The sequence below is a fragment of the Danio rerio genome, chromosome 3 (assembly GCF_052040795.2).
Source record: "Danio rerio strain M-AB ecotype USA chromosome 3, GRCz13ab, whole genome shotgun sequence".
In the NCBI taxonomy this organism is placed as follows: Eukaryota; Metazoa; Chordata; class Actinopteri; order Cypriniformes; family Danionidae; genus Danio; species Danio rerio.
The window spans coordinates 5,905,236-5,929,545 of NC_141023.1; the positions used below are offsets into that span (position 1 = coordinate 5,905,236).

At 37.2% G+C, this 24,310-nt stretch overlaps 2 protein-coding genes, 2 long non-coding RNA genes and 3 other non-coding genes across 8 annotated transcripts in view; 3 read left to right on the forward strand and 4 right to left on the reverse strand.

Annotated features, from left to right (window-relative positions):
- Positions 1-11,560, forward strand: part of fbf1 (Fas binding factor 1) — a 48,463-nt gene extending 36,903 nt beyond the window's left edge. Inside the window, exons 28-30 of the mRNA XM_087243527.1 lie at positions 2,877-2,973; positions 5,152-5,255; positions 11,431-11,560. Coding sequence (XP_087099653.1) covers positions 2,877-2,973; positions 5,152-5,255; positions 11,431-11,505 — 276 coding nt within the window. The 3' untranslated portion in view covers positions 11,506-11,560. The remainder of the gene's footprint in view (positions 1-2,876; positions 2,974-5,151; positions 5,256-11,430) is intronic.
- Positions 11,561-12,972: 1,412 nt separating this feature from the next.
- Positions 12,973-20,493, reverse strand: LOC100535890 (uncharacterized). Of its 2 annotated transcripts, none has more exons than XR_015480284.1 (6): positions 20,361-20,493; positions 20,201-20,270; positions 17,186-17,238; positions 15,293-15,394; positions 14,143-14,234; positions 12,973-13,264 (listed from the first exon to the last, which is right to left on the reverse strand). It is a non-coding gene; the product is annotated as an uncharacterized LOC100535890 (long non-coding RNA). The 2 variants fall into 2 exon arrangements; XR_015480285.1 differs by having other exon boundaries at positions 14,143-14,612; positions 15,242-15,394.
- Positions 13,341-13,409, reverse strand: LOC137489787 (small nucleolar RNA R38). Its single transcript, XR_015481563.1, has one exon. It is a non-coding gene; the product is annotated as a small nucleolar RNA R38 (small nucleolar RNA).
- Positions 15,476-15,552, reverse strand: LOC137489788 (small nucleolar RNA SNORD49). Its single transcript, XR_015481564.1, has one exon. It is a non-coding gene; the product is annotated as a small nucleolar RNA SNORD49 (small nucleolar RNA).
- On the forward strand, positions 16,430-20,490 carry LOC147845469 (uncharacterized). Its single transcript, XR_015480344.1, has 2 exons — positions 16,430-17,991; positions 18,459-20,490. It is a non-coding gene; the product is annotated as an uncharacterized LOC147845469 (long non-coding RNA).
- LOC137489789 (small nucleolar RNA SNORD49) lies at positions 17,314-17,390 on the reverse strand. Its single transcript, XR_015481565.1, has one exon. It is a non-coding gene; the product is annotated as a small nucleolar RNA SNORD49 (small nucleolar RNA).
- A 2,865-nt stretch (positions 20,494-23,358) lies between the features above and the next one.
- sphk1 (sphingosine kinase 1) overlaps positions 23,359-24,310 on the forward strand; it is a 58,723-nt gene continuing 57,771 nt past the window's right edge. The window contains exon 1 of the mRNA XM_087243598.1: positions 23,359-23,803. Coding sequence (XP_087099724.1) covers positions 23,389-23,803 — 415 coding nt within the window. The 5' untranslated portion in view covers positions 23,359-23,388. The remainder of the gene's footprint in view (positions 23,804-24,310) is intronic.

Below are 24,310 nucleotides of genomic sequence, written 5' to 3' on the forward strand. Positions count from 1 at the left end.
CACTTCACGCACTCAACGAACCGCAGGTTTGCTTATGTAGCGGAAGGGGCGGAGCTATCGGACGCACATGTTGGATAACTTTATTTATTTTGGATGATGAAAGCAAAATTCTCCTACGAGAGTGATTATAGCGCCTCCCGATGGCGAATACTCACGGCAGGTATTACTTGATAATTTGGTCGTTTATTTCACTGTTTTCGCAACCGTCAAACGTCATCAGAGAAACGGTTTGAATTTCCGCTTAGTAAAAAAACATTAGTGTGCCATTTGGGACGCCTCTACATACATATACTATCCTGTTGAGTGTGTAAGTGCATAAGTACATAGTGCATAGTGTGCCATTTGGGACGCAGCTAATGACTATCATGGAAACAATTGGTTATACCATGGGAAATAATTCTAAGACAGTACATGGAAGTTATGAAAGTCATAACTTTCTGTAAAAATAAAAGTAGCGCAGGAATCCAGTGCTAGTTTAAGTTTCACAATGTTGACTCATTTGAAAATGCTGAGGAAATGACTACAGTTGCTAAATTTACTGTTTGATTAGACTGATTACACGTCATAAGCTCAATATATTTTGTTCAGATGTGCTAGCAGCACACTAAGGACACCTGCTGGTTACAAGGGATAATGCGCAATTAAAAGCATCAACTAAAAATAAACAGATGATTATCGTTTGTCTGTGTGGACACTAGGTTGGACAGACTAGTCGACTAGTCCAATGTTGCATAGCTTTTGCAACGTGTCAAACAACATGTCTATATTTTTCTTTCGAATAAACAGCAAATTGCATCATGTTGCAAAACATTTGCGTCTTGTTTCACTGATGACGTCACTTGCAACGCACTACAAGTTGAGTTACATAATATAATGACCTTTCTAAGTAACACGTAATGCATTACTAATTAAGACATAATATTTGAGTTACTTTTTAAAAATGTAATGCGAGTTACTTTTTACTTTAACCGGCTTATAAAAAAAAAGTTGCAATTCTAAAAAATATAATAATATAAAAAAATAATTGTTACTAGAGATGTGCGATTAATCGAAATCGAATCGCTATTTGAAACATTGCGATTAGCTAATCCCACAAAGCTGCAATATGAAATGTGCTATTTAATTTCCCCCTGCCTAGAGCAAATGCAGAACACTTTTGTTCTGCCCGGAGTTGCGCAACCAGATTACGCCCACAAAAAAAAAAAAAAAAAAAAAAAAACACACAAACAGGAAAGCACGAATGAGTGGGATGATGGCATCTGCCGCTTCAGAAGCATTAATAGACAAATTAATATCAAAGAAAAACAAAGCATCATAAGGGAAATACTTCTAATAAAATAATTTTGACTTCGCGATTATTCAAAACGATTTACAGTTGATTACAATTATGACCGAAATAATCGCGATTATGTTTTTTTTAGTAAAGCAAAAGTAACTTAACGCATTACTTATCATAAAAAAGTAAGTAATACTAACTAAATAATGCAACAAGTTACTTTTTAGGGGAGTACCTCAGTATTGTAATGCATCACTTTTCTCAACACTGTCAGCGACTTTAATAACTTCAATAACATAAAAGTTGACTTTAAAAAAACCTAGTCGTTCAACCCCTAGTGGACACAAATATATTTATCATTCTATTTATATTTATCTTTGTTGTGCTTTGTGTAAACGGGCTTTAACTTTGCAAATCAGAATGGGCCCTGAATAACGCAGATGTGTAGTTGGCAAGTGTTGTCGTCTATAGAATACACAAGACATGTCACTTGTATAGATTTGAATGGCGAAAAGCATAACAGTCAATATGGCGAATAAAGCCCCGCCTTCTACTACAGGAGCCAATCATTGATCACTATGGACTGAGGATTCTCCAGGGGCCAGACGTTTGTTTCCAACGGTTTCTGCAGCTTCATTATGATCCTCTGAGGTCAACACACACACAGACTGGAATCTCAGCGAATACTTGCTTCACAGACATGATAAATATATCCACATAAAGCTTGAAACTGCTACCTTTAAATTAACCAACTACACTTGAAAACTAATGTTCTCTGGTTTTGTAATCTGTATGAAAAGAACACTGGGTGCGGTCCATCCTGTCAGACGCACATCACATGACGCAGCAAATACTCGGACGCCCTACAAACTTGTAAAGGAAGAGGCTGCCTTCATTTTGGAAGGAGATTTGAAATCAAACTAAATTTGCATTTTTTCAGTTAATGTGCATTCGTAAGGAACAAGATCACGACACCGACCTCATTTATGGCGATTCTACACATTAATATCCTCTGAATAATGCCTCTTCAGATCGCGCTGGACTTCTGAAGGAATTCACAACTTGGTCTTGACTGCAAATCTCCTTCCAAACAGATAGCAGCCTCTTTGTTTACAAGTTTGTAGGGTCATTTTGGGTGGGGATTTGCAATTAAGAACAAGTTACCTCAGAAGTCCAGCGCGATCTGAAGAGGCATTATTCAGAGGATATTAATGTGTAATATAGGCATAAATGAGGTCGGTGTCGTGATCTTGTTCCTTTCGAATGCACATTAGCTGAAAAAATGCAGGTCCGACTCTATTTAATTGGATTAACATTTTTTAGTTTTATGCCTTACACAAAATATAAAAGTACATATAAACACATTTAGATCATTTACTGTAATCATTACTGTAAGACTGTGAAGAGACTTTCAACCAGCACAACAAAAAATGCTTCTGAAGACAATCACCTACTGCACCTTTAATCGTACGCTTGGTGAACAGTTTTGAAGAGTTTAATGTTTCCCCATTTAAACAGAATGCCTGAGAGGTGTTTAAATTAGACCGTCGAGTGAAATTACTTGGCTTAAGGGGACTTTGCTGTTGTGTTACTCCATCAGGAGCGCTTGAGGATGACGGATCATCACAGAGACGTGGAGCGACTGAAACACACTCTTCCCGTCAGCCCTCTGGCCTCCACTCAACCGCTTATCACAGGTGCAGATCTGTTCATTCAGAGCTGGGCGATAAATTGCTATCGGCATTTGTTGACCATACACTATTATCAATAACAATAAAAAAAGGGTGGGTATGAAGCGTTACGAAACACTGCATCCGAGTCCAAGCTGCTACTCATTTGAATTGAGAAAATATTTATTTGTGGTCACTTTTTAAGTCATATCACATATTAAATTTAATGTACAATCATGGTGTACACGACAGTCTCTGGACTTGGCATCACAAATACCAAAATTTTAACAATTCATAAAAAATTATTACTTTCTGGCCATCAGATATTTGGCATGGATATACAGTTAAAACCAGAAGTTTACATACACTCTAAAAAAAGGAACATAACCATGTTTAAAAATGTCTGATGGTAATTCACACTAAACGTTTACTGTTTTAGGTCCGTTAGGATTACCTAAATGATTTAAATTTGCTAAATGCCAGAATAATGAGGGAATTATTTTAAAGAATTTTTTTATTAATTTCTAGATAGTCAAAAGTGTACACAACTGTATTTTTTAGCTTTGCTTTTAAACTGTATAGCTTTGGTCAAATGTTTTGGGTCTCCTTCCACAAGCTTCTCACAATCGTGAAGGAATTTTGGCCCATTCCTTCTGACAGAATTGGTGTAACTGAGTCAGATTTGTAGGCACAAGCTTTTTCAACTCTGCCCACAAATTTTCTATAGGATTGAGATCAGGGCTTTGTGATGGCCACTCCAAAACATTCACTCTGTTGTCCTTAAAGCACATGTTAACTAATTTGGCAGTATGCTTAGGGTCATGGTCTGTTTGGAAGAGCCATTTGTGGCCAAGTTGTAATTTCCTGGCTGATGTCTTGAGATGTTGCTTCAATATTTCTACATAATGTTCTTTCTTCATGATGCCATCTATGCTGTGAAGTGGACCAGTCCCTCCTGCAGCAAAACAGCCCCACAACATGATGCTGCCGCCCCCATACTTCACAGTTGGGATGGTGTTCCTAGGCTTGTAAGCTTTCCCCTTTGTCCTCCAAATGTAACTCTGGTCATTTTGGCCAAACAATTCAAATCTTAGCTCCATCAGACCACAGGACATGTCTCCAAACATTAGTCTTGTCCCAGTGTAATTTAGCTAATTGTAATCTGGCTGTTTTGTTGATTCTGGCTTGTTGATTTTTCCATGTTGTCACACAAGGAAGCAGTGTGTTTGAGGTTTCCCTTCAATACTATTCTACAGCTGTGCCTACAATTAACTCAAATGTTGTCCATTAGCCAATCAGAAACTTCCTAAACCTTGACATCATCATCTGAGCTTTTTCAGAGGCAGAATAATCTTATTGTGTGTAAACTTGACTTTCAAGAAGAGTTATAACAATTTCTCTAAATATATATATATATCATTATTCTGCAATGAAGCAGAACAGAAACAAATGTGATCATCCTGATTTACCTAAAAGAGTTTTATGACTTTTTTTAATGGTTATGTGCCTTTTATACAGTGTATGTAAACTTCTGGTTTTCAACTGTATGTATTAAAATCGTGATTTTTGAAAGTATTACAGCGCTTTGTAAACGTTTATTATTGCACCATTTGTTGAGTCTCCACATACAGCTTGGTGGAGCGGATGGACCCGGAAGCCTCTTCACGTGACGTCACACTTAACAATATAGTTTTATTAAAATGTGAGAATTACTGATGTAATCAAAACCAGAGAGGTAACCAACTTGTCTTTAATGTAGTAGTATGCATTTAATTAATGATTTACTTGAAAGCTCCGATTTGATTAATGTTTTGTTTACAGAGTTTGAGGTTTATTGTATCATCATTATTGACGTCTTACCAGATGTTGATCTAGCTTAAAGTTTGCTTTGATTGTTCAGCGTTTACGCTTTTCCATTGCACACACTTTGTGACATCTTATTTATCAAGTTTAAGAGTCTCTTTAGCACTTCTGTTCATTTTATTATAAGACGTAAGAGACCAGATATTTTTGTTTATTTTTTTACTTCTAAAACTATTTGCCTTAGTAAATGTTAGTAAATCAAAATAAAGTGGTTAAAATAAAAATACAAATTATACTGGAGTTTATTTCTAAATGGATTGCTAAAAAATATTCAGTAATTATCAGTTCTGAATGATATGAAACATTATATTGTGATTCTTTTTTGCCGTGTGTGTGTTTCAGATCTGTCTCCAGTGTTGACCAGCACACACCTGAGTACCGCTTTGAACCCGCTGCCCACTGAACTGCACGCCAGACTCGCCATCATCAAACACACTGCTGAGAAGGTACACACACACACACACACACACACACTCTCACAGTGGAAAATACACAAGACGTATGACGTATTTGGAGAATAACCAAAATTAGATAACAGTTCAGTGGAAAAAAGCAGTGAATGACTGATCTCTCATTGATGACTGAAGGCGTTACTGGTGTTAAAATCCATAACATGGCATATGTGAATTCAAGCATACATTTTAAATAAGCTCAAAAGATTTTATTAATGTGAAAAATCAATAAATCAATGTTGTAAAAATTGATAGCAATATTTTATTTATTGAATAGATAAATCTGTATCTGACTCTGAACCGTTTAAGAGAAAAATCTAAACAAAAGTAATTTAGATTAGCAAACTGTATGTCAGAAACACAAAACTGCTATGATGTGCATTAAACTAATTAATAATGAATAAAAAACGTGCACCATATTTTCCATTAATTCTACAGCCAATTAACCAATGCTAAAAATCAATATCACAGTTCAGACATGAGGAATAAGCTGAAAGAAGTGTACATTATATTAATAATATACAATAATTAAGAGCCAAAAGCTCATAAATCCATTAAGTGAAAAATATCTAAATATACAAAATAGGTTCAGCACTTCAGAAATACACAAAAATAGCCCAAAACACCACAAATATTCCAATATCAATCAATAAATATTAATAATAAACGGTCCCCATATTTCCCATTAATTGCAGAGCCAGTGCTAAAAATCAATATCACAGTGCAGACATGAGGACTAAGCTGAAAGAAGGGTGTATTATATTAATAATAGATGATAATTGAGGGAATAATCCAAACAAAAGGAATAAAATCCACAGCCAAAAACTAATAAACAACTCCAGTAAAAAGATCTAAACATGTAAATCAGTTCTGCACTTCAGAAATACACAAAAACTGCCCAAAACACCACAAATATTGCTAAATAACTTGATAAATAATAATAAAATGAAGATCTCACATTTCCAAATAATGTTAGAGCATTAATCCAATGACGTCAACACACTAAAACACAGTGTATATAATAAATAAAATAAAAACAGCAAATAATTCAAACAAATACATGTAAACGCCAAGAGTTCATGATCAAATCCAGGGAAAAAAGCCAAATAAAACAATTCCATCCAGAAAAACACCCCAAATAAACTAAAGTATTAAAAAACAGCTCTCACCACATTTTCACAGTTCAGACACGAGGAGTAAGCTGAAAGAAGGCTGTTATATATTAATAATATACAATAATTAAGGAAATAATCCAAACAAAAGTAATAAAATGCAAAGAGTACAGCCAAACACTCATAAACCAGTCGAGTAATACACATCTAAACACTAAAGCACTTCAGAAATACACAAAAATAGCCAAAAACACCACAAATATTCCAACAAAACTCAATAAACAATAAGAAAATACAATTCTCACATTTCCAAATAATGTAAGAGCATTAATCCGATCACGTCAACACACTAAAACACAGCGTATATAATAAATGAAATTAAAACAGCAAATATTTAAACATATACATGCAAACGCCAAGAGTTCATGATCAAATCCAATCCAAAAAACACCCCAAATAAATTAAAGATATAAAAAAACAGCTCTCCCCACCTCATTTTCCATAGATGAAGTCAGCAATCCAAACGTGTTGAATCCAGTGATCACGCACGTAATCCAGATCCAAATGCACCTGAAGGTGAACTGGAGCAGGTGTGAATGAGCATCAAACAAACACAGCAAACTGACCACACAATTCAAAATGGCCGCCTTCAGTATTTCTATGACTATCAGCACACTAATGAGGGCTCATCACTCACCCTAGTGGCTGGAGGGAGTCTGCTGTTGTTTTATTGGTGGTTCACTTTCTTAAACAGAGCATTACTGCCATTTACTGGTGGAATTGGATCAGACTCATATACCTTTACCTCTGGACTCTTTAAGACCCGAGCTTTTGGTGTTGCTGTGTGTTCAGCTCCTCCATCTGCCGGAGGGCATGATTATTAGCACACATTTATACGAGAACAAAAATAAACATCTATCATTTTAGAATGTGGCCACGCCCACTTTAGTTAATAATAATAATCCCTCGTAGTCTTAAACGTTAGTCGTGAAATGCTGGATTCTTATTGGACGGTTTTCCTGTCGCATGCCTTATTTGCATAGTAATGCCGCAGTCACATTAGAGTTTGAGCTTGCAAAAATTTGTTGTACAGCGCTGCAAAAGGGGCAGGAATAAACAAGATGATTAGACATTAAAAAAAGCGAGTGATTGGTCCATGTTTTCAACTCCTGTCCAGATAGGTCATGTTTTGATCTTCGATTGGTCTCATGCAGTCATGTAATGCCATTTCGCAGGTCAGAGTTCTACAAGCTTGAACTTTGCAACGCAGCAATCTGCGAATCTTGACGCACGAGCTTGCGTTTCCGGTGTGACGCATTCGCGTGTGTATGAATGGAAGTATGGGGAATAAAAGTGCCGTGTGACCAGCCTGATCTCACGAGAAAACGTATTTTTCGTTTTGTCAGTTTAGTGGCTAATTCATACACATTCAGTCGTACGAAATTGTGCGATTATAAAATGGGGGCGTGGCACCCAACACCACCCCTAAACCCAACCAACACTGGGTTATGAGCAAATCGTACAAAACTGTACAAATTAGATTGTACCAATTCATACGAATTAGAAATCAAAAAGTTACGAATTGCCGTGAGATTGCGTTGGTTGTGACCGCAGCTTGACTTGAGGACTGGAGAGTTACAATACAATTGAGGCATGTGACTGGAAAACTGACCAATGAGAATCCAGCATTTCAGAACTAACGTTTAAGACCATGAGGGATTATTATTATGAACTGTTCTCTAGAGGTAAATAATGCTGTTTTCAAATAAAAGGTTTGTATTTTTGCTGCTTTTGGAGACGCGAGACGTTCTTTGGGAGTGCTGACAGATGCTCAAGACAGTTTTAGGGGGAATAATATTAGGTTAACACTGTGATATAGCCGGGATCGTATCGCTTTCTCACTACAATTGATTCGCTCCAGAGTTTGTTTCGATCAAGCTGAGACCACCTCATTCAGGCAATCTCAGAGCGATTGTTTTGGCGCGCATCCGAGCACGACTGGTGGTTTCACACATGCCAAATGAACAGCGCTAACTGGGCAAACAAGCAGTTTCCGAAACAAAAGTCTAGGTGTGAAAGCACACTTAAAAGAATAATAACACTGAAGCACTGTGATGAAGGACTGACGGCTGAGAGGTTTTGGAAATCAACAATACTTTTCAGATCTTTTACAATGTGCAGGAAACATCTGCTGCAAACTTTTATCTTATTATAAACTGACTTTATTAAAGCATGTCATGGAATTTATCCACTAAATGTGTTTCCGTCATGAAATTAGAAGCAGTTAAAATGGTCTCAAACGAAATGCCCAAAATCACATACAGTGCCATCATAACCAACACAAACTATTGTTGCTTAAAACGCCAAAGGAAACTAGCGTCGAATGGGGATGCAATTACGTTTATTGAGTTATGTGCTATGACACGTAAAAAAAGAACAATCAAAAAAACCTTATGGCCTGTGCACACCGAGATGCTTTTTGCTCATGTTTTCTGTTGACGTTTAACGCCTCGTGACTATAATAAAGGGCGTCAATGTGATCGTGCACACCAACGCGCAAAATGGCTGGCATTAAAGCGTTATTTTTAAAGAAACGCCTCACGTTTTTTTATTTGACGCACATTCTCCACCAATCTGATTGCCACTTTTGTCTACGTGCACGGAGCTGCTGAAGTTACAGTAAACAGCACTTGGAGGTGCTCAAGCGCAAAACGTCAATGCGAGCGCAAGTTGAAGATGTCCAGAGGCGATATGAACATTGAGCTGCTTATTGCTCTGGTGAACATTAGCCATTTCTTCATCGCTAGAGCTGCTACTTGAACCCTTCATGCTTGCTTGAGTCACCAGTAACTTTAACAACAAGCATGTCAACTTTGTCTTCTTCTGTGTTACAAGCGAGTGTCAGAAGCTTGAAGTTGTGTAGCGCCATCTAACATCAAGGAGGGATTTTGCATGCTCTTCTGTTTGACGCAATGACTGTAAAAAATATGGACGACGCGACAGCCCTTTTTCCCATTGAACGCCTTGAGGGCAAAACGCCTGCTTGACGGGCACAAACTGTCGCAAAAGACTGCTGAAATTGGAGCCAGACATGCGCAGAAGGACTGTCTGATGGAGCCAGAGGAGGAGCCGCGAAAATGAGCAGAGTCGAGCTTCCAATCAAACGCTTTATGTAAAATCAACTACGCCCCCCGAACTTCTCAGCATGCGTTTGCTGTCATATCAACACAAATGGATGTAATAACGTTAACAAATATGAAGGTTTTATATATTTAATCGCGCCAGCTCCGGGCCGCAGCACACATAACCTACTCGCGGCGTCGCGGGCTGATTCCAGCTCGTATGCGGCAGTGCCGGCTCGCTCGGCCGCCGCATCTGGCTCGATTGACTCGGGCTGGAATCGGGTAGTGAGTCCAGGCATCCGGAGTAGGTCCAGCAGAGGTAGTCAGTCTATAAGTCAGTCTATCAGGGATAAGTCTCCGGCAGGCGAGAATCTAGCCGGAACTGTGTTTTGCTATCTGGGTGGCTAGGCGAGTATCAGCAAACTAATAAAGCCCGATAAAAGCCCTGAACTTAGCGAATAAACAGTGTTCCACCAGGATCATGTATGTCAGAAACTGTAGTTTACTGCTGAACTCATTTTGTCATGGTAAAATAACACAGAAATCGAATAATAACACTTCAGTCTACTTCAGTCTCCTGCCGAAGCTCAGACGCGCTGCTTTGAGAAACTGTCAATCACAGCTGTCAATCACGATGACACGCCCAGCATTAAATTACTGCTAAAAACAAACTGTTTACAAAAATGAAGATCTGCACCTATTTCAGCACAATAACCAGTGCCTTAATCGACCAGAACCATATTTCGGGACATTTTATTGCAAGTGTAATAATTTTTTTTTATTTGGGCTCAAGTCTCCTTTATTAACACGGAGAAGGTGGGCTTTATGACTTGTACTGCAGCCAGCCCCCAGGGGGCGATCTAACGGCCGAGACCTTCACTCAAACGCAGGCTTGCGGCACACTTGGTTTGACGCCAGTGAAAATTTGCTTGGGTTTGAATCCGGCAAAACCTTGACCATAAACGCAAACGAAAAGCATCCCGGTGTGTACGAGCCTTTAATAATGTTATTGTCTAATTCAGATTAAGGAAAATAATTAGATACGGATATTGTAGTGCATTGATTCTTATGACAGTGTGTATATGGGATCTGTATTGTTCTGTGTAGCTCCTCCCCCTCTACCTCGCTCTCACTCTGTCACTCAGTCGATACTAAGTGAAGCTGCTGTGTGTCTTCTGTGCCCGCTGTTATTAAACACTTCTCTTAGCTTCTCTATCAGTTTAATGCAAGTGCTCCGAGTCAACAGATATATTAGATAACAAATGAGTACTGATGTCCATGCAAACGTAGTAATGGGCATCACAGCTCCTGATAACATCGTTTAAAAGTACAAACGGCATTTGTTTTAAGATTGACTTTACACAATCAAACTAATTATTATTTTAAACATATTTAAAATAACTCTTGTGCTAGTTTAATGTTTTTCACGGCAAACGCAAGACAATAATGAACAGTTTTAGTGATTATTTCTTCTTACATAGTGCCAACTTAACGGAGGTTACTACTAAATACAGAACCAGTTTTACTGACAAAATGCACTGAAGAGTTGCCTTTGATTAAAAACACAGCTCTGTACTTATACTAGTGGACGTGAGACACTCTTTAGGGATGCAGACGTGCTCAAGACTTCTGGAGTACTGGAGGGAGTAATATACAATATACACATTGTATTAACTACAATGTGCTGAAATCATCTGCTGCAAACTTTAGTTTTATAATCAAATGACTTTATTGAAGCACGTCTTGGAATTTATTCACTAAATGCGTTTACGTCATGGTTTATGTGCGTTTTTTTGATCAGATAAATTGCTTATCCTACTCTGTGCATTTATGCGCATCCAGGCATTTTCATCAAGCATTTTAGACTCAATAATCCAAAATGTGCAATAAAAACAGGTGAATTTTTAAATCGACCAACTTCTTTACTGTTGACAGGACAGAGACTTCCTGCAGGAGGAGCAGTATTTCCTGGAAACGCTGAAGAAAACATCCTACAACTCCAACACATGACACACACTGAGAACATTTTTCTACATTTCTTTTATAATAAACATACTAAAACAGGTTTGTCGTTTATCCCCCACTCTGCTTTATTTCTAACACTTTCTGTCACAGCTAGCAACGGTTGACGTGAAACTGACATTGACCGTGTCTAGCCCTCGAAGCACAAGTGTTTCGAAACTGCACAGAAGCATGATCTGAAACACTCAGGTCACATGACTAAGGCAATTTCAAGCATCTGTCATTTCTGAAGCATTTTGAGCCAGGGTCGGAAAAGAACCCTCCATCTCATGTGGAATAGTGGACCGTGCATGTGCTAAATGTGTTGCAAACAGCCCGAAATTGAAGCCCAATTCGTATAAATACTGCGACTGTATTTTAATACTGTACATTTTTCTCATGACCAAAATCTTTAAATCTGTGTTCATTTGGATGTCAGATCAGTGTTAAAACGCGTTACAAAAACACAGCATTTAAAAACTAATGTCTATAGCTGCATCAGCCTGGATTCAAACCCATTACTGCTGCATGCTAGTCAGGAACTCGCCACTTCACAATATCATTGTAACCTCTATTTTACAACCCAACTGAACTGCTTTTTTTTTTTTTCTTTGATGAAAGAATTTTAGAGCAATACATATTGACTTGAGATGGATTTCAAAACATACATGTGCTTCACCTGTTTGTATCATGAAGCCTAGTTTTGCTCAGCACTAATATTACTACACTAGTTCAGTTGTGAACCATTGAAATTTTTGCAACAATGCATACACTTTGCAACCAGCAGAGGTCCTCAGAGCTCCGATTTGGAAAGCAGAGAAAAGAACCTTTTTCCTTAAACAAGAGTCGAAAGTGGAGCTCAAGCTTAAGCTCCCCCTCTCTGGAGCTCAGCTCTCCTCAAATGGCTCTGCAGCGAGCACCACTTGGAAAGGTTCACTGGTTCAGAAAGCTTCATTACACCATCACTAGTAAAATAAGAGTTTAAAAACTTGAAACATTGCTAGGAGACAGAAAAGAACCTAAGTTTACAACTTGTTTGCTTTAGACATTAAACACATGGCCAAGCAATACCTTTCATTTTGAGGCAGTATTTTTAGTGGCACCAACAGGACCACTTCAGAAAGTCTGAAATTTGTCTTAAACTGGGCTTGAAACCTTATTTTAGACTACAGTAGTCAACATTTGACTGATCAAACCTTTTACAGTGGTCTTAATTTTCAAAACAAAATAAATTTGACCTACTTCAAATGCTGAAGTCATTTTAAACTCAATTATTGAAAGTGGTGTCTGAATACATAAAGACTTCGAGAGGAAAAAAAAAAAAAAAAAAAAAAAAAAATCCAATTTGCTTCTTTGCCATTTTGTATTTTCCTAGGATTATTTGATTTGTCAAGCAAAAAAAAAAAAAAAAAAAAAAAAAAAAAAAAAAAAAAACCTAAAATAAAGATTTCCAAAGGGAAACGAAAAGCCATTCAAGTCATTTAATGAAGCTGCATTTATTGAAAAATACTCAGTTTAGCAAAGCATATCACAATATACTTTACTCCAGCATCAGACAGCCATATCCATAACAGCATTTCAGACGGAGTGTTCCAGCATATCAGTCAGGCAGGAGAGCGGTGTATAATGCTGGTGTAGCTCTAGTTCAATTAAAACTGATTCCATTCAGTGAAAGTTGGCAAATTTCAGTTCTGTTCGGTGCAATACATCCCTGCTGAAAGCAGCGATCCACTGTCGAGCAGCTCCAATATTAAATCACAGCACATTCCTGGGGAAAAAAAAAAAAAGTGGAAGGCAAAGCTTAGTGACCAAAACTAAAACAGTGTCCTACAGGTAAACATTAGGCAAGCCTCAGGTTACCAGAAGTCCACACAGTTTTCAGACAGGGATAACTTCTATCATCACAGGCTTTAGTCAACAGAAAGGGTGCAAAAACACTGACCTAGGGTCAGAATGCTCACTTAACACTTAAAGGGACAGTTCACCTAAAATGAAAATGGATCCAATTCACTCACGCCCAAGTGATAGCAAACAGAGTTTCTAAAACGAAACAAGATATTCTGAAGAATCTGCCATTAAAATCAATAGTAAAGGAGGGAAAGTGATTGAAATCAATGAGTGTTTTAACAGCTCCGTTAAAAATAGCTTCATTAATGTTCAGAAGAAACTCAAACAGGTTTGGGACAAATGGAGTTGTTAAAAGAAAATAAAGAATTGTACAGCGGTGTTGCTGCGAGTCATCGTGATTGCGGTTCCATAACAGCTATGTACTGTTGTGCGGAGTGTAAGAGGACAATACAAATTAGTATTAAATAAATTGACTCGAGCTTTGACCTTACAGCCATTTAAGATTAAAAACTTAAGCGGTTGTAAAGGGTTTCACTGGTGAACAAATATCTTGAGCAACATTGGGGGGGTGGGTAGCCATGGATTTCCATTACATTCATTTACTTTTGTTCTAATTGAAGTCAATGGGTGCTGTTTACAGTGCTCTGATAGACTTATTCAACAAGACTTAGCTTTGGAACTAGTAAACAAATAAAAAGTGCTACTAATAATAAGTGAACCGTCCCCTTAAAAATGAACAAGACTCAAGCATTGACATTACACCCCTTTAAGAAACCTTTCCATGTGAAATATACGCACATCTGAATGTTCAAGTCCAGCAGAAGACGTCAGCTCTTTCAGAACCAGTTACAGAAGCAGATTCCCAGTGGCTTCAGAATGTGGGTGTTCACCTGTGGAGAAAATAGCAGATAATCAGATTCAGTGCTTTAAAAACACATTCAGACCCGATATTTGTATAATCCTCGTGTCTCAGAATGATTTTGCCACTGCATCAGATGGCACGTCGCTTAGTGTAATTAAAGAACACACACACACACACACACACACACTGCTTTATATGCAGCACACTGGGGGTGTTACGCTGGAGCTGGATTTGAAACTACCCTCACGGTGCAGTATTTCATCAGGGTTTAGTCAAAGGGCAACACTCGTTACGCACTATAGTAAAGGGTGTATTTTCTAATGGTAAACAGCACCTTTAGAAAATGTAAAAGGTTAAACAAAAATCCATAAATTTGATTTTACTGGCACCAAACTAGTCATGGTTGCTTTAGGGTGCTTTCACACCAGTGAATCGATTCAGTTGTTCCGAAACAGAGATTAAAATTGTTACATTGTTGCTCTTTGCTCTTGGAGCGGTTCGCTTTCACACTGCAAAGTTTCTAATTGGACCAAAAGAGCTAAAACAAGTCACGTGCGAGTAAACTCCTTAAATTGGTCAGAGTGTCAGAGTTTTAGCAGCGTCCCGCTCAGCTGTCAGGAGAGGTGGTGGTTTGGTGGTGATTGACAGGGTGCGCGCGCCGGGCGTGCGACGCGTCTGAGGAGAGACACGGTAGGGAGGGAGACGCGAGATTACCGGGAGATCACTCGTTTGCGGGCATCCGGAGACTCGCGAAACTTCCCACCCTAATCATAATTGTCTCTTCATATAGCCGTAAGCCTATTACATATCCATAAAACACTGTGATATAACCGTGCTTGGATCGGATCACTTTCTCACTGCAATCGAACCGCTCCAGGGTTCGTTTCAATCGAGCCGAGACCACCTCATTCAAGCGATCTGAGCGATTACTTTGGCGCGGAACAGAGCGCGATTGCCCCGTTCACATATGCCAAACAAACCGCGCTAACTGGGCAAACGAGACACGTTCCGAAACAAGTGTAGGTGTGAAAGCACCCTAAGTGCACCAAATAAATATTTATTTTATAAAAATATATTTCAAATTACCATTTTAAAGGCGTCCCACATATTTTCTCCAGCAACGAACACACCCAAGCAGTCTGGACCCTCAGGGCTTCTGCATTGGAGCGCATCCAAACTGATGATCACCTTTAGAGAGAAGGAGCATGTGATTGGTCAGAACAGAGGTCTAAAGTCTGTCATGCACTTTATATTTGCTTGATCTGTGCGTCTCAGAAAGATTTTGCTTTGCCATCGTCAGTTATCGCATCAGACGGCACTTCCTATATAGCGTTTTCATCACAGAACACACAGCTTCACATCCCGCACACGGAGCGTGTAATGCAAAAACGTGAAAAATGATGCCTCTGCAATCAAACAAATGTTGCACACATGGAGCTTGATTTGTAACTTCCAGATTTCTACTTTGCATTTTGTCATATTGATTTTATTCAGTTTTAAAACCCAAACAAAAGTGATCATGGGTAGCTTAAACAATTTGTCTGTGCTCTTCGTGTAAAGGATTGAACAAAATAAGGCAAAAATCAGTCCAAGGCACTCAAAGTGGAAATACATTTTTCCTCAGTGGGCAAAAAAAAAAAAAAAAAAAAAAGATTATGTAGATTAAATATTCTTGCCATTCATTAATGTTGAAATGTTCTTGCTACGAATAGGATTGTGTTAATTCATGATAAATTCTAAGATCTTTCCCATTCATACTTCACTAGAAATGTCCTTGAAAGCAGTTCATTTCATTAAAAAAATAAATAAAAATAAGCCTTCTGCAGTCATTAAAAGCAAAACAGTCCAGTAGAATGCGTTTACTGCAAGTTACGGCTGAACAATATATTGTTTCCACATTAATATCGCACAGTGAGCATTCACTAGTCACGTTGCAAGAACTGCAATGTCGAATCTGGATTAAAATACATAATATTGCCATTTTGATGCATGTGACTGAGGATTTTACAAGCATTCAAAGCAGAAATTGAATCGTTTGTAACTTTAACAATGATTAATTTCATCAAACTGTTTATTGACCTTATTCTAAAATGCGGAAGTGTGGCCGTTTTCGCGATTGTCTTTGAACTTCCTAGTCATTTCTCCCATAGGCGACTGAATCGGAATAATAAACGGCAGAAAACGGTCAAACTACTTGCTCTACAAACAAATGTTTGCATGACTATAGAGACCAAGTAGGATATTATAATAAGGAAATATCAGTTTGCAACAAACAGCGAAACGAGCAGTTTTTAATGTCTAAAAATGAATGGAAGTGAATGAGACCGGAAGTCTCCAGCCAAAAAGATTCAAATGGCAGCGCCTGCTCGTCGGCGAAGATTAAGGTGAATAGAGTGAAGACCACGCAGTATTTGATTCAATTACTATATGCCTGAATGGTATTAAGACTAAAAGGAAATAAAAGCAGGTTTTTTTTTTTGTATCTTTATTGAACGTATACTCGTACTAAATCTAAAATACATTTTACAAAAACAGATATTCAAGTCTAGTGAAATTGTTTTCATATCGCAACGCATGTCACAGAATAAAAATCGCAATGTTTGATTTTATTATTTTGGGGGGGCTTTAACAAGCTGTCTGTATAAACACACAGGGACACACAGCACCACAGGGACACACAGCACCACAGGGACACACAGCACCACAGGGACACACAGCACCACAGGGACACACAGCACCACAGGGACACACAGCACCACAGGGACACACAGCACCACAGGGACACACAGCACCACAGGGACACACAGCACCACAGGGACACACAGCACCACAGGGACACACAGCACCACAGGGACACACAGCACCACACGGTCTCTCATTTACACATACACAAACAGCACCAAACAACCACACGCTTGCTTAATTTGTACTTTGAGGGAGCAACCGAGATCATGCTATTCTCCAGCAACACAAGCTCACCTGTGCGGTTTCGACCCTCAGGACTTTGGATCTGTTCACATGCAGATGATCACCTGTAAAAAGAAGGTGACTGGTCAGAATGTGTTTTTAAAACGAATTGTGTGCCTGATATCTGTATAATTAGTGCGTCTCAGAAAGATTTTGCTTTGCCATCGTCAGTTATCGCATCAGACGGCACTTCCTATATAGCGTTTTCATCACAGAACACACTCGGATAAATGTACAAGCAGATTTACACTGAATAAGTGTTTAGTGTCTTGTTTGTGGTCCAAATATCAAAATTATTAAAAGCAGCACTTCCTAGACCAGGAGCTCTCAAACTTTTCAACCCGTGACACCTAAAACACCAGTGACTCAGACCCCCTCTATGCTCGGAAGTGATTAGAAGCATACACATTGCACACTATGGTGCACACACACACAACCAATAGGAACAATGTAAACAAGCTTATTGTCAGCAAAAGTGCAAGTCTTTTTTTTATAATCACTCTGTTTACTTAATATATTTAAAAAACAAGTTATTAATATTAATCTGACTTAATGAAAAAGAAAAACAAAATATTTATAGCACAAGACAAGTCTTGGTTAAATTTCAGAGACGGAGCTACTTGGAGATGGTCCTCCTTGTTCAGTCTTGGCCTTTATTTTTAATGCATGCGAGACCCATAAAAGGTGTAAAAGGTAAACATTGTACTGCTGTGATGTTAATCTAGGATATCCTTGGAGGTTGCAATCCAATGGAAAAAAAAAATTAAAGGCTGATGACTTTATTTGCATTTTTTAAATGCAACTATTAAATATTAAACGTATAATAAATATATAAAAAAAGTTAAAAACCTTTTTATATTCTGGCGGTTACGGATAAAATAATTATAATAGTTTAATAAAACATAAGATTTTGGGAAATCAAGCGACACCCATTTTGAGAACCACTGTTCTAACGTTAGACTGAAGAAAGTTAATTTGGAGTTTCTGAAAACTTTTTAAAAGCTATACAAGTTAGTTTTAAGTAAAAGCTACACTAAGCTAGTGTTTTAAGTAAACATTGTTTTTTAAGAAAACTTTCACTTGCGCCACGTGCAGATCAATTACCTTGTTTTAACGCGGGAAAAAACTGAGGTAAGTTGTCTTAACTTTCACATTCGGGCTTTAATCCTTAAGTATAAGTTCAGAAAAGTATTATTTGTTAATTCTAAATTGGGGGAAAAAAAAAAAAAAACACATTAGCAGATATTAATGACTATGAAAGTACATCGGTCAGTCAATTAAATAGATAACGTAGACTAACCATATTTCGTACACAACGATGTTCCGTACAGATGACCTTTTAACATTAATCTCTGAATAAATACTTATGGATCGTAGGCAAGCTATAAATCTGTGTAATCTTTAATTCTCACTCTTTCAGCCCCAACCACAACAGAGACATTCCTACTATATGTTGCCGAGTAAGTTTGCTACGTCCACCTAATGCGCTTGAAAACAGAAAGTGGGCAAGCTTAAAGTGCGAGTGTCGCCTGGGAGGAGAGACATTTAAAGCCCCGACAATATGCTTTTGCATTTAATTTATGCATCACACGGGATTACAGTCTTTATGAAGTGAATATTATGTTATCACAAATTGTTAAATAAATCATCTTTTGTTAAATAAATGCTTTGAAATGGGGATGTTTAAACATCAATTGTGGGTAAATTACGCATGTCGCAACTCTCCGCCTGAGAGACAGGCTGCAAACGCTGTTTGGATCCTCCTTTTGCAGTAATGAATAAAAGGTCAGTCAAGTTAGCTTCAAATGTGCATGAATTTAATATTTTTATATTTTAAATTGTCATGCTGTAATAAAATAAACATGATATAAAAAGCAAATGATTTTGAAGCTATTTCATTTAAAACTTTGATAAAAGGAGTTATTTAATACATCATTAACTTCAAGTTAAACACAATAATAGTATATTCTGACAAAGGATTTTAATAAGACTTCAAACAATGCCCATTTTTGCCAGTAAATTAAAGTTATGCGCCCTGTACGGAACACCGTTAATACCTATCATCTTCCGTACACATGCGAAGGCGGTACTTATCCCATCTTTTCTCAAAAACTACTGGTCCAAAAGACATCAATCAAGATTTGGATTGTGCAATAGGTATTCCCCCAGAGAATGAACACACAAGCATGCTTATCTGGCTTTCAATGACGGAGAAGTGGTCGTTTGAGTGCGCTGAATAGCGAAAAGTGTACGGAACATGGTTAGTCTACGTTGAAAATATATAAAAAAGTTAAAAACCTTTTTATATTCTCGCGGTTATGGATGAAATAATTATAATAGTTTAATAAAACATAAGACTTTTGGAAATCAAGCGACACCCATTTTGAGAACCACTGTTCCAGACTGAAGAAAGTTAATTTGGAGTTTCTGAAAACTTTTTAAAAGCTAAATAAGTTAGTTTTAAGTAAAAGCTACACTAAGCTAGTGTTTTAAGTAAACATTGTTTTTTTAAGAAAACTTTCACTTGCGCCACGTGCAGATCAATTACCTTGTTTTAACGCGGGGAAAAAAAACTGAGGTAAGTTGTCTTAACATTGGCACATTCGGGCTTTAATCCTTAAGTATAAGTTCAGAAAAGTACTATTTGTTAATTCTAAATTGGGAAAAATCACATTAGCAGATATTAATGACTATGAAAGTACATCGGTCAGTCAATTAAATAAGATAGTTGCTTTACAAATCACTCTTACATTGAATTTTACACCGAATAGTCAAAGTAGCGTGACAAACATGGATACAGTTAAAATGAACAACGGTGTGAATATAAAAAAAAATAACTTCGATTTACTTTTTGGGCGGGAAAAAATACAGTTTCAGCTTAATTCTGGAAACAAAACCTTTTTTTCACAAGTAGAAATCGCTTTTTGTTTTAGTAACTTTTAGATATTTGGACAAAAAAACAAGACAAACCCAATTAAAATACTGTAAATATCTTTAAATATTGGCAAAAACAATCGTAATACCTACCATTCCGGTGAAAACAGCTCAACAGTGTGCATGAAGGCACTCATGGTGGCCTCACATGATGAACTCGAGCCTGCAGAAAGAAAAGACGTTACACCTCGCACACAGACCGCCATTATTCAAGTTAGCTCCGACTAAAAACACGCTTAATAGTCAAACTTACGGTTATCATGGCGGTCTAGACGAATAGCAATCAGATTTTTGTTTTAGATTTAGTGTAAACATGCTTTAATAGCGATTAATTCTCCTTTGGGTCAGGACAAACCCAAGCCACCACGAGTTGAAGAGCGAAAGAGGATGAAGAACAGGCAGCCCCCGGTTTTATAGCTCAGCAACGTCACTATTCACGTGATGAGGGTCGTGTTGTGTTCAGTAGTGATCATCCCTACACCCTGCTCTCTTCGACTGAGATTGAGAAGGGGAGCGTTCATTACAAGGACTCACTTTTGAGTTTAGATCTACCCTACATAGTGGACATCATTAGTACTTATCAATACAGTGTGTCGATGTTTGGAACACTGCAAAAGTGGAAACCGGGATGCGAAAGAGACCCGTTTTACAAAATAAAAGTCATTAAAAGATTAACGAATAATTTTCTGGAAATGTGGAAAATCACATCTAATAACACAATTACAATTAAAATATGTTTTAAAATGTAATTTCTTTAATCCATAATCCAAAACGTTTCTTTTTTTATGTATTAAATTTACAAAATGAAGGTCAATATTAGTACAACGATTAGTTATTAATAGTATGAATAATACATATTAACGAATAATTCACTGAACCTTTTTTTAAATAAATGGATAAATAATCAATGTAAATAAACAAAATCACATATAGTCACTTATTTACAAATGCATATGTTTTTAATCCACGGCACAATTTGAATTTTAGAATTTAGTTTTAAATTTAGAAAATAAAGCCTAAGTAATAAAAAAAAACAAGTTACTAAAGATACATAATTGCAATTATCACAATTTATTTTATTTATTTATTATTTAAATATATATGATAGTAGAAAATGTTATTAAACTTGCAATACAGATAGGTCTAGGTTTTAGAATTATACATTTTCCGATTAAAGCTGCAGCTTCACAAAACCTATATATTTATTTTTATTTTTTACTATTTCAAGATTACTAAATATATATTTTTTAATAAATGTTGTAATTGACGGTTGCTCCAGTTTTCCCACAGTCCAAAGACATGCGGTATAGGTGAATTGAATAAGCTAAATTGGCCGTAGTGTATGAGTGTAAATGCAAGAGTGTATCTGTGTTTCCCAGAGATGAGTTGCAGCTGGAAGGGCATCTGCTGCGTAAAACTTGTGCTGGATAAGTTGGTGGTTCATACCACTGTGGTGACCCTTGATAATTAGAGGTACTAAGCTGAAAAGAAAATGAATGAATGAATGTTGCTATTGGCAAATAATGGTGATCTGAGGACAATTTGGCATTAATATATATATAAATATATATATATATATATATATATATATATATATATATATATATATATATATATATATATATATATATATATATACATACATATATATATACAGTTAAAGTCAGAATTATTAGCCCCATTTGATTTTTGTTTTCTTTTTTAAATATTTCCCAAATGATGTTTAACAGAGCAAGGAAATTTTCACAATATGTCTGATAATATTTTTTCTTCTGGAGAAAGTCTTATTTGTTTTATTTTGGCTATAATAAAAGCAGTTTTTAATTTATTAAACACCATTTTAGCAACCAAATTGTTAGCCCCTTTAAGCTATATATATTTTTTTTTTATTCGATAGTCTAAGGAAACCATCTTTATACAATAACTTGCCTAATTACCCTAACCTAGTTAACCTAATTAACCTATATATATATATCAACCTATAGTAAGAAATAAAAAAAACATAATACAAAACTAATAAGAAATGTTTATTTAAGTCTTGTTAGCTATTTTAGTTAATAAGATATTGTTTATATTTTCAAACTGCTTAGGTTTTAATTTGAGCCTTTTACTATAACATTAAGGTTGCTTAATGTTTAGTAAATAATTTAGTTGTGTGCTTTAAAAAAATGCATATATGTCTGTGAATCTGGAGCCCAAAACCCAAACCAGTTGTAAATTGCACATAGGCCTATTTGTGGGTGGACTTTACCAATAAGCAAGGTAAGCAGCTGCCCCCTGGCGGTCAAACATACAACATGCTTTCAGCTGTGACATTTACATTATACACTGAACTTCTGTGACTGAACTGATGCAGTTTTAAATTACAAGATGCTTTGCCACAATCTACGTTGTAAAAAAGTGCTAAATTAATTAAATTGATTTAACAAATAAAATGGTACAAGAATACTGCAGATTAATAGCCCATTAGTTAATGTTTTTGTATTACTAACACAACTAAACAATTAGTATTTATTTATTCATCTTTGTTAAATGACATGAGTTCATACACTCTAACATGCTGGGTTCCATGTAATTCCTTCTTCTTGTCCCAACACAAGAAGATAAAGTTAACTTAATCATTTTTACAAATTTAGGCGGATTGAACATAAAACAATTAAGTTGTCCCCCTCCGAAACTTGAGAATTGTGTTGTTTCAGCTCATTTTAAATGAGTAGTTTGACCAAACAGCAAAAGTAAAATTTTTCAGCGCGTGTTTACTTCATGTTAACTCACTGCACATGTAAACAAGCACAACTGTAAATGTTCATAATGCATTAGTAAATGTTGAACGATGATTATAATGCTTTACAAGATTATCCATAATTATTAGCACTATACACAACATTAAATAAGATTAAATCATTAGATTAAAAGATTAAAAAAAGTAAATAAGGACCATTAGTGTAACCTTTACACCCTGAATATATTATTTTACTTCAGAAAAGTATATTACAGTGTTCTAAAGAAAAAAGGTCAGCAAAAAATAAGTAAAACACATGAATAAAAACACAAAGGGTGCATATTGGGACTGTCGGGCTTCATTTCGGGAGTGTCCGATCGCAAGATGCCCTTTTGTCTCCGTGATTTTAATGTCATGCCGCTCTTCTGTCACTAGGGAGGGATCTGTCAACTCTCTCTCTCTCTCTCTCTCTCTTTCTCTCTTTCCCTCTCTCTCTCTCACACACACACACACACACACACACGCTCGCGCACTCACTGCAGCACCGTCCCGCCGCGGGATGGAGGAACCGCGCATGCACGGGATATTCACGGACGCGGACACCGGGCGGCTCACATACGCGCTGAGTCTGTCGGACAGCTGCCTCACGGTGCAGAGGGTCTCGTCCCCGCCATCCCAAACACCGGCACCGGAGCACCTGGACTTGCGCGACTGCTTGGGGAGCCGCGCGCACCGGGGCGAGCGCGAGGACCGGGACGCGTATTATCTGTGCGTTTATTTCTATCCGTACCGGCGCCGATGGATGGCTTGGGGTCCGGTCCGACAAAGAGACGAGCGGCGATTTCGGCTTGTGCTAAATTCGGATGATAATAATGATGATGAGCAGGAGGAGGAGGATGAAGAAGAAGACGCGAAGCTGCGCGAGGCGGAACGGTGGGCGCGCGCCATCAGAAACCGCCCGGGAAACACGCGCGGTAAGAAACTAACTTATGCAAAAGCTGAGCGTAAACTCAACCGAGAGGCTTTTCGTGTGGTGTAGATTAAAAGTTCTAACAATATAGCAGTTTTTGTTTGATAGACATGGACGTCCTATAACAAGGCTACATTTGGGCTGTCAGTGAATAGACGTCTGATAAACATCTAAACAAACCTAAACATAGATGTCTTTCATAAAAAAGGCTAAATTTGGGCTATCAGTGAACATCTAACAGACATCTAACAATGGTCCAAGTGTTGGTTTGTGTTGATCTTAAACATTTATAGGATGTCTATTAATTGACAGCCCAAATTTAGCCTTGTTTTAACCAAGACGTCTGTTTAGATGTCTATTAGATGTTTATTAGATTTTTCACTGAGAGCCGAAATAGCCTTTTTTTGTCAAGACGACTGTATTTAGATGTCTATTAGATGTTCACTGACAGCTTTTTAATTTTAAATAAGACATCCATTAGATGTCTATTAGACGTCTTTCAGATTTTCAC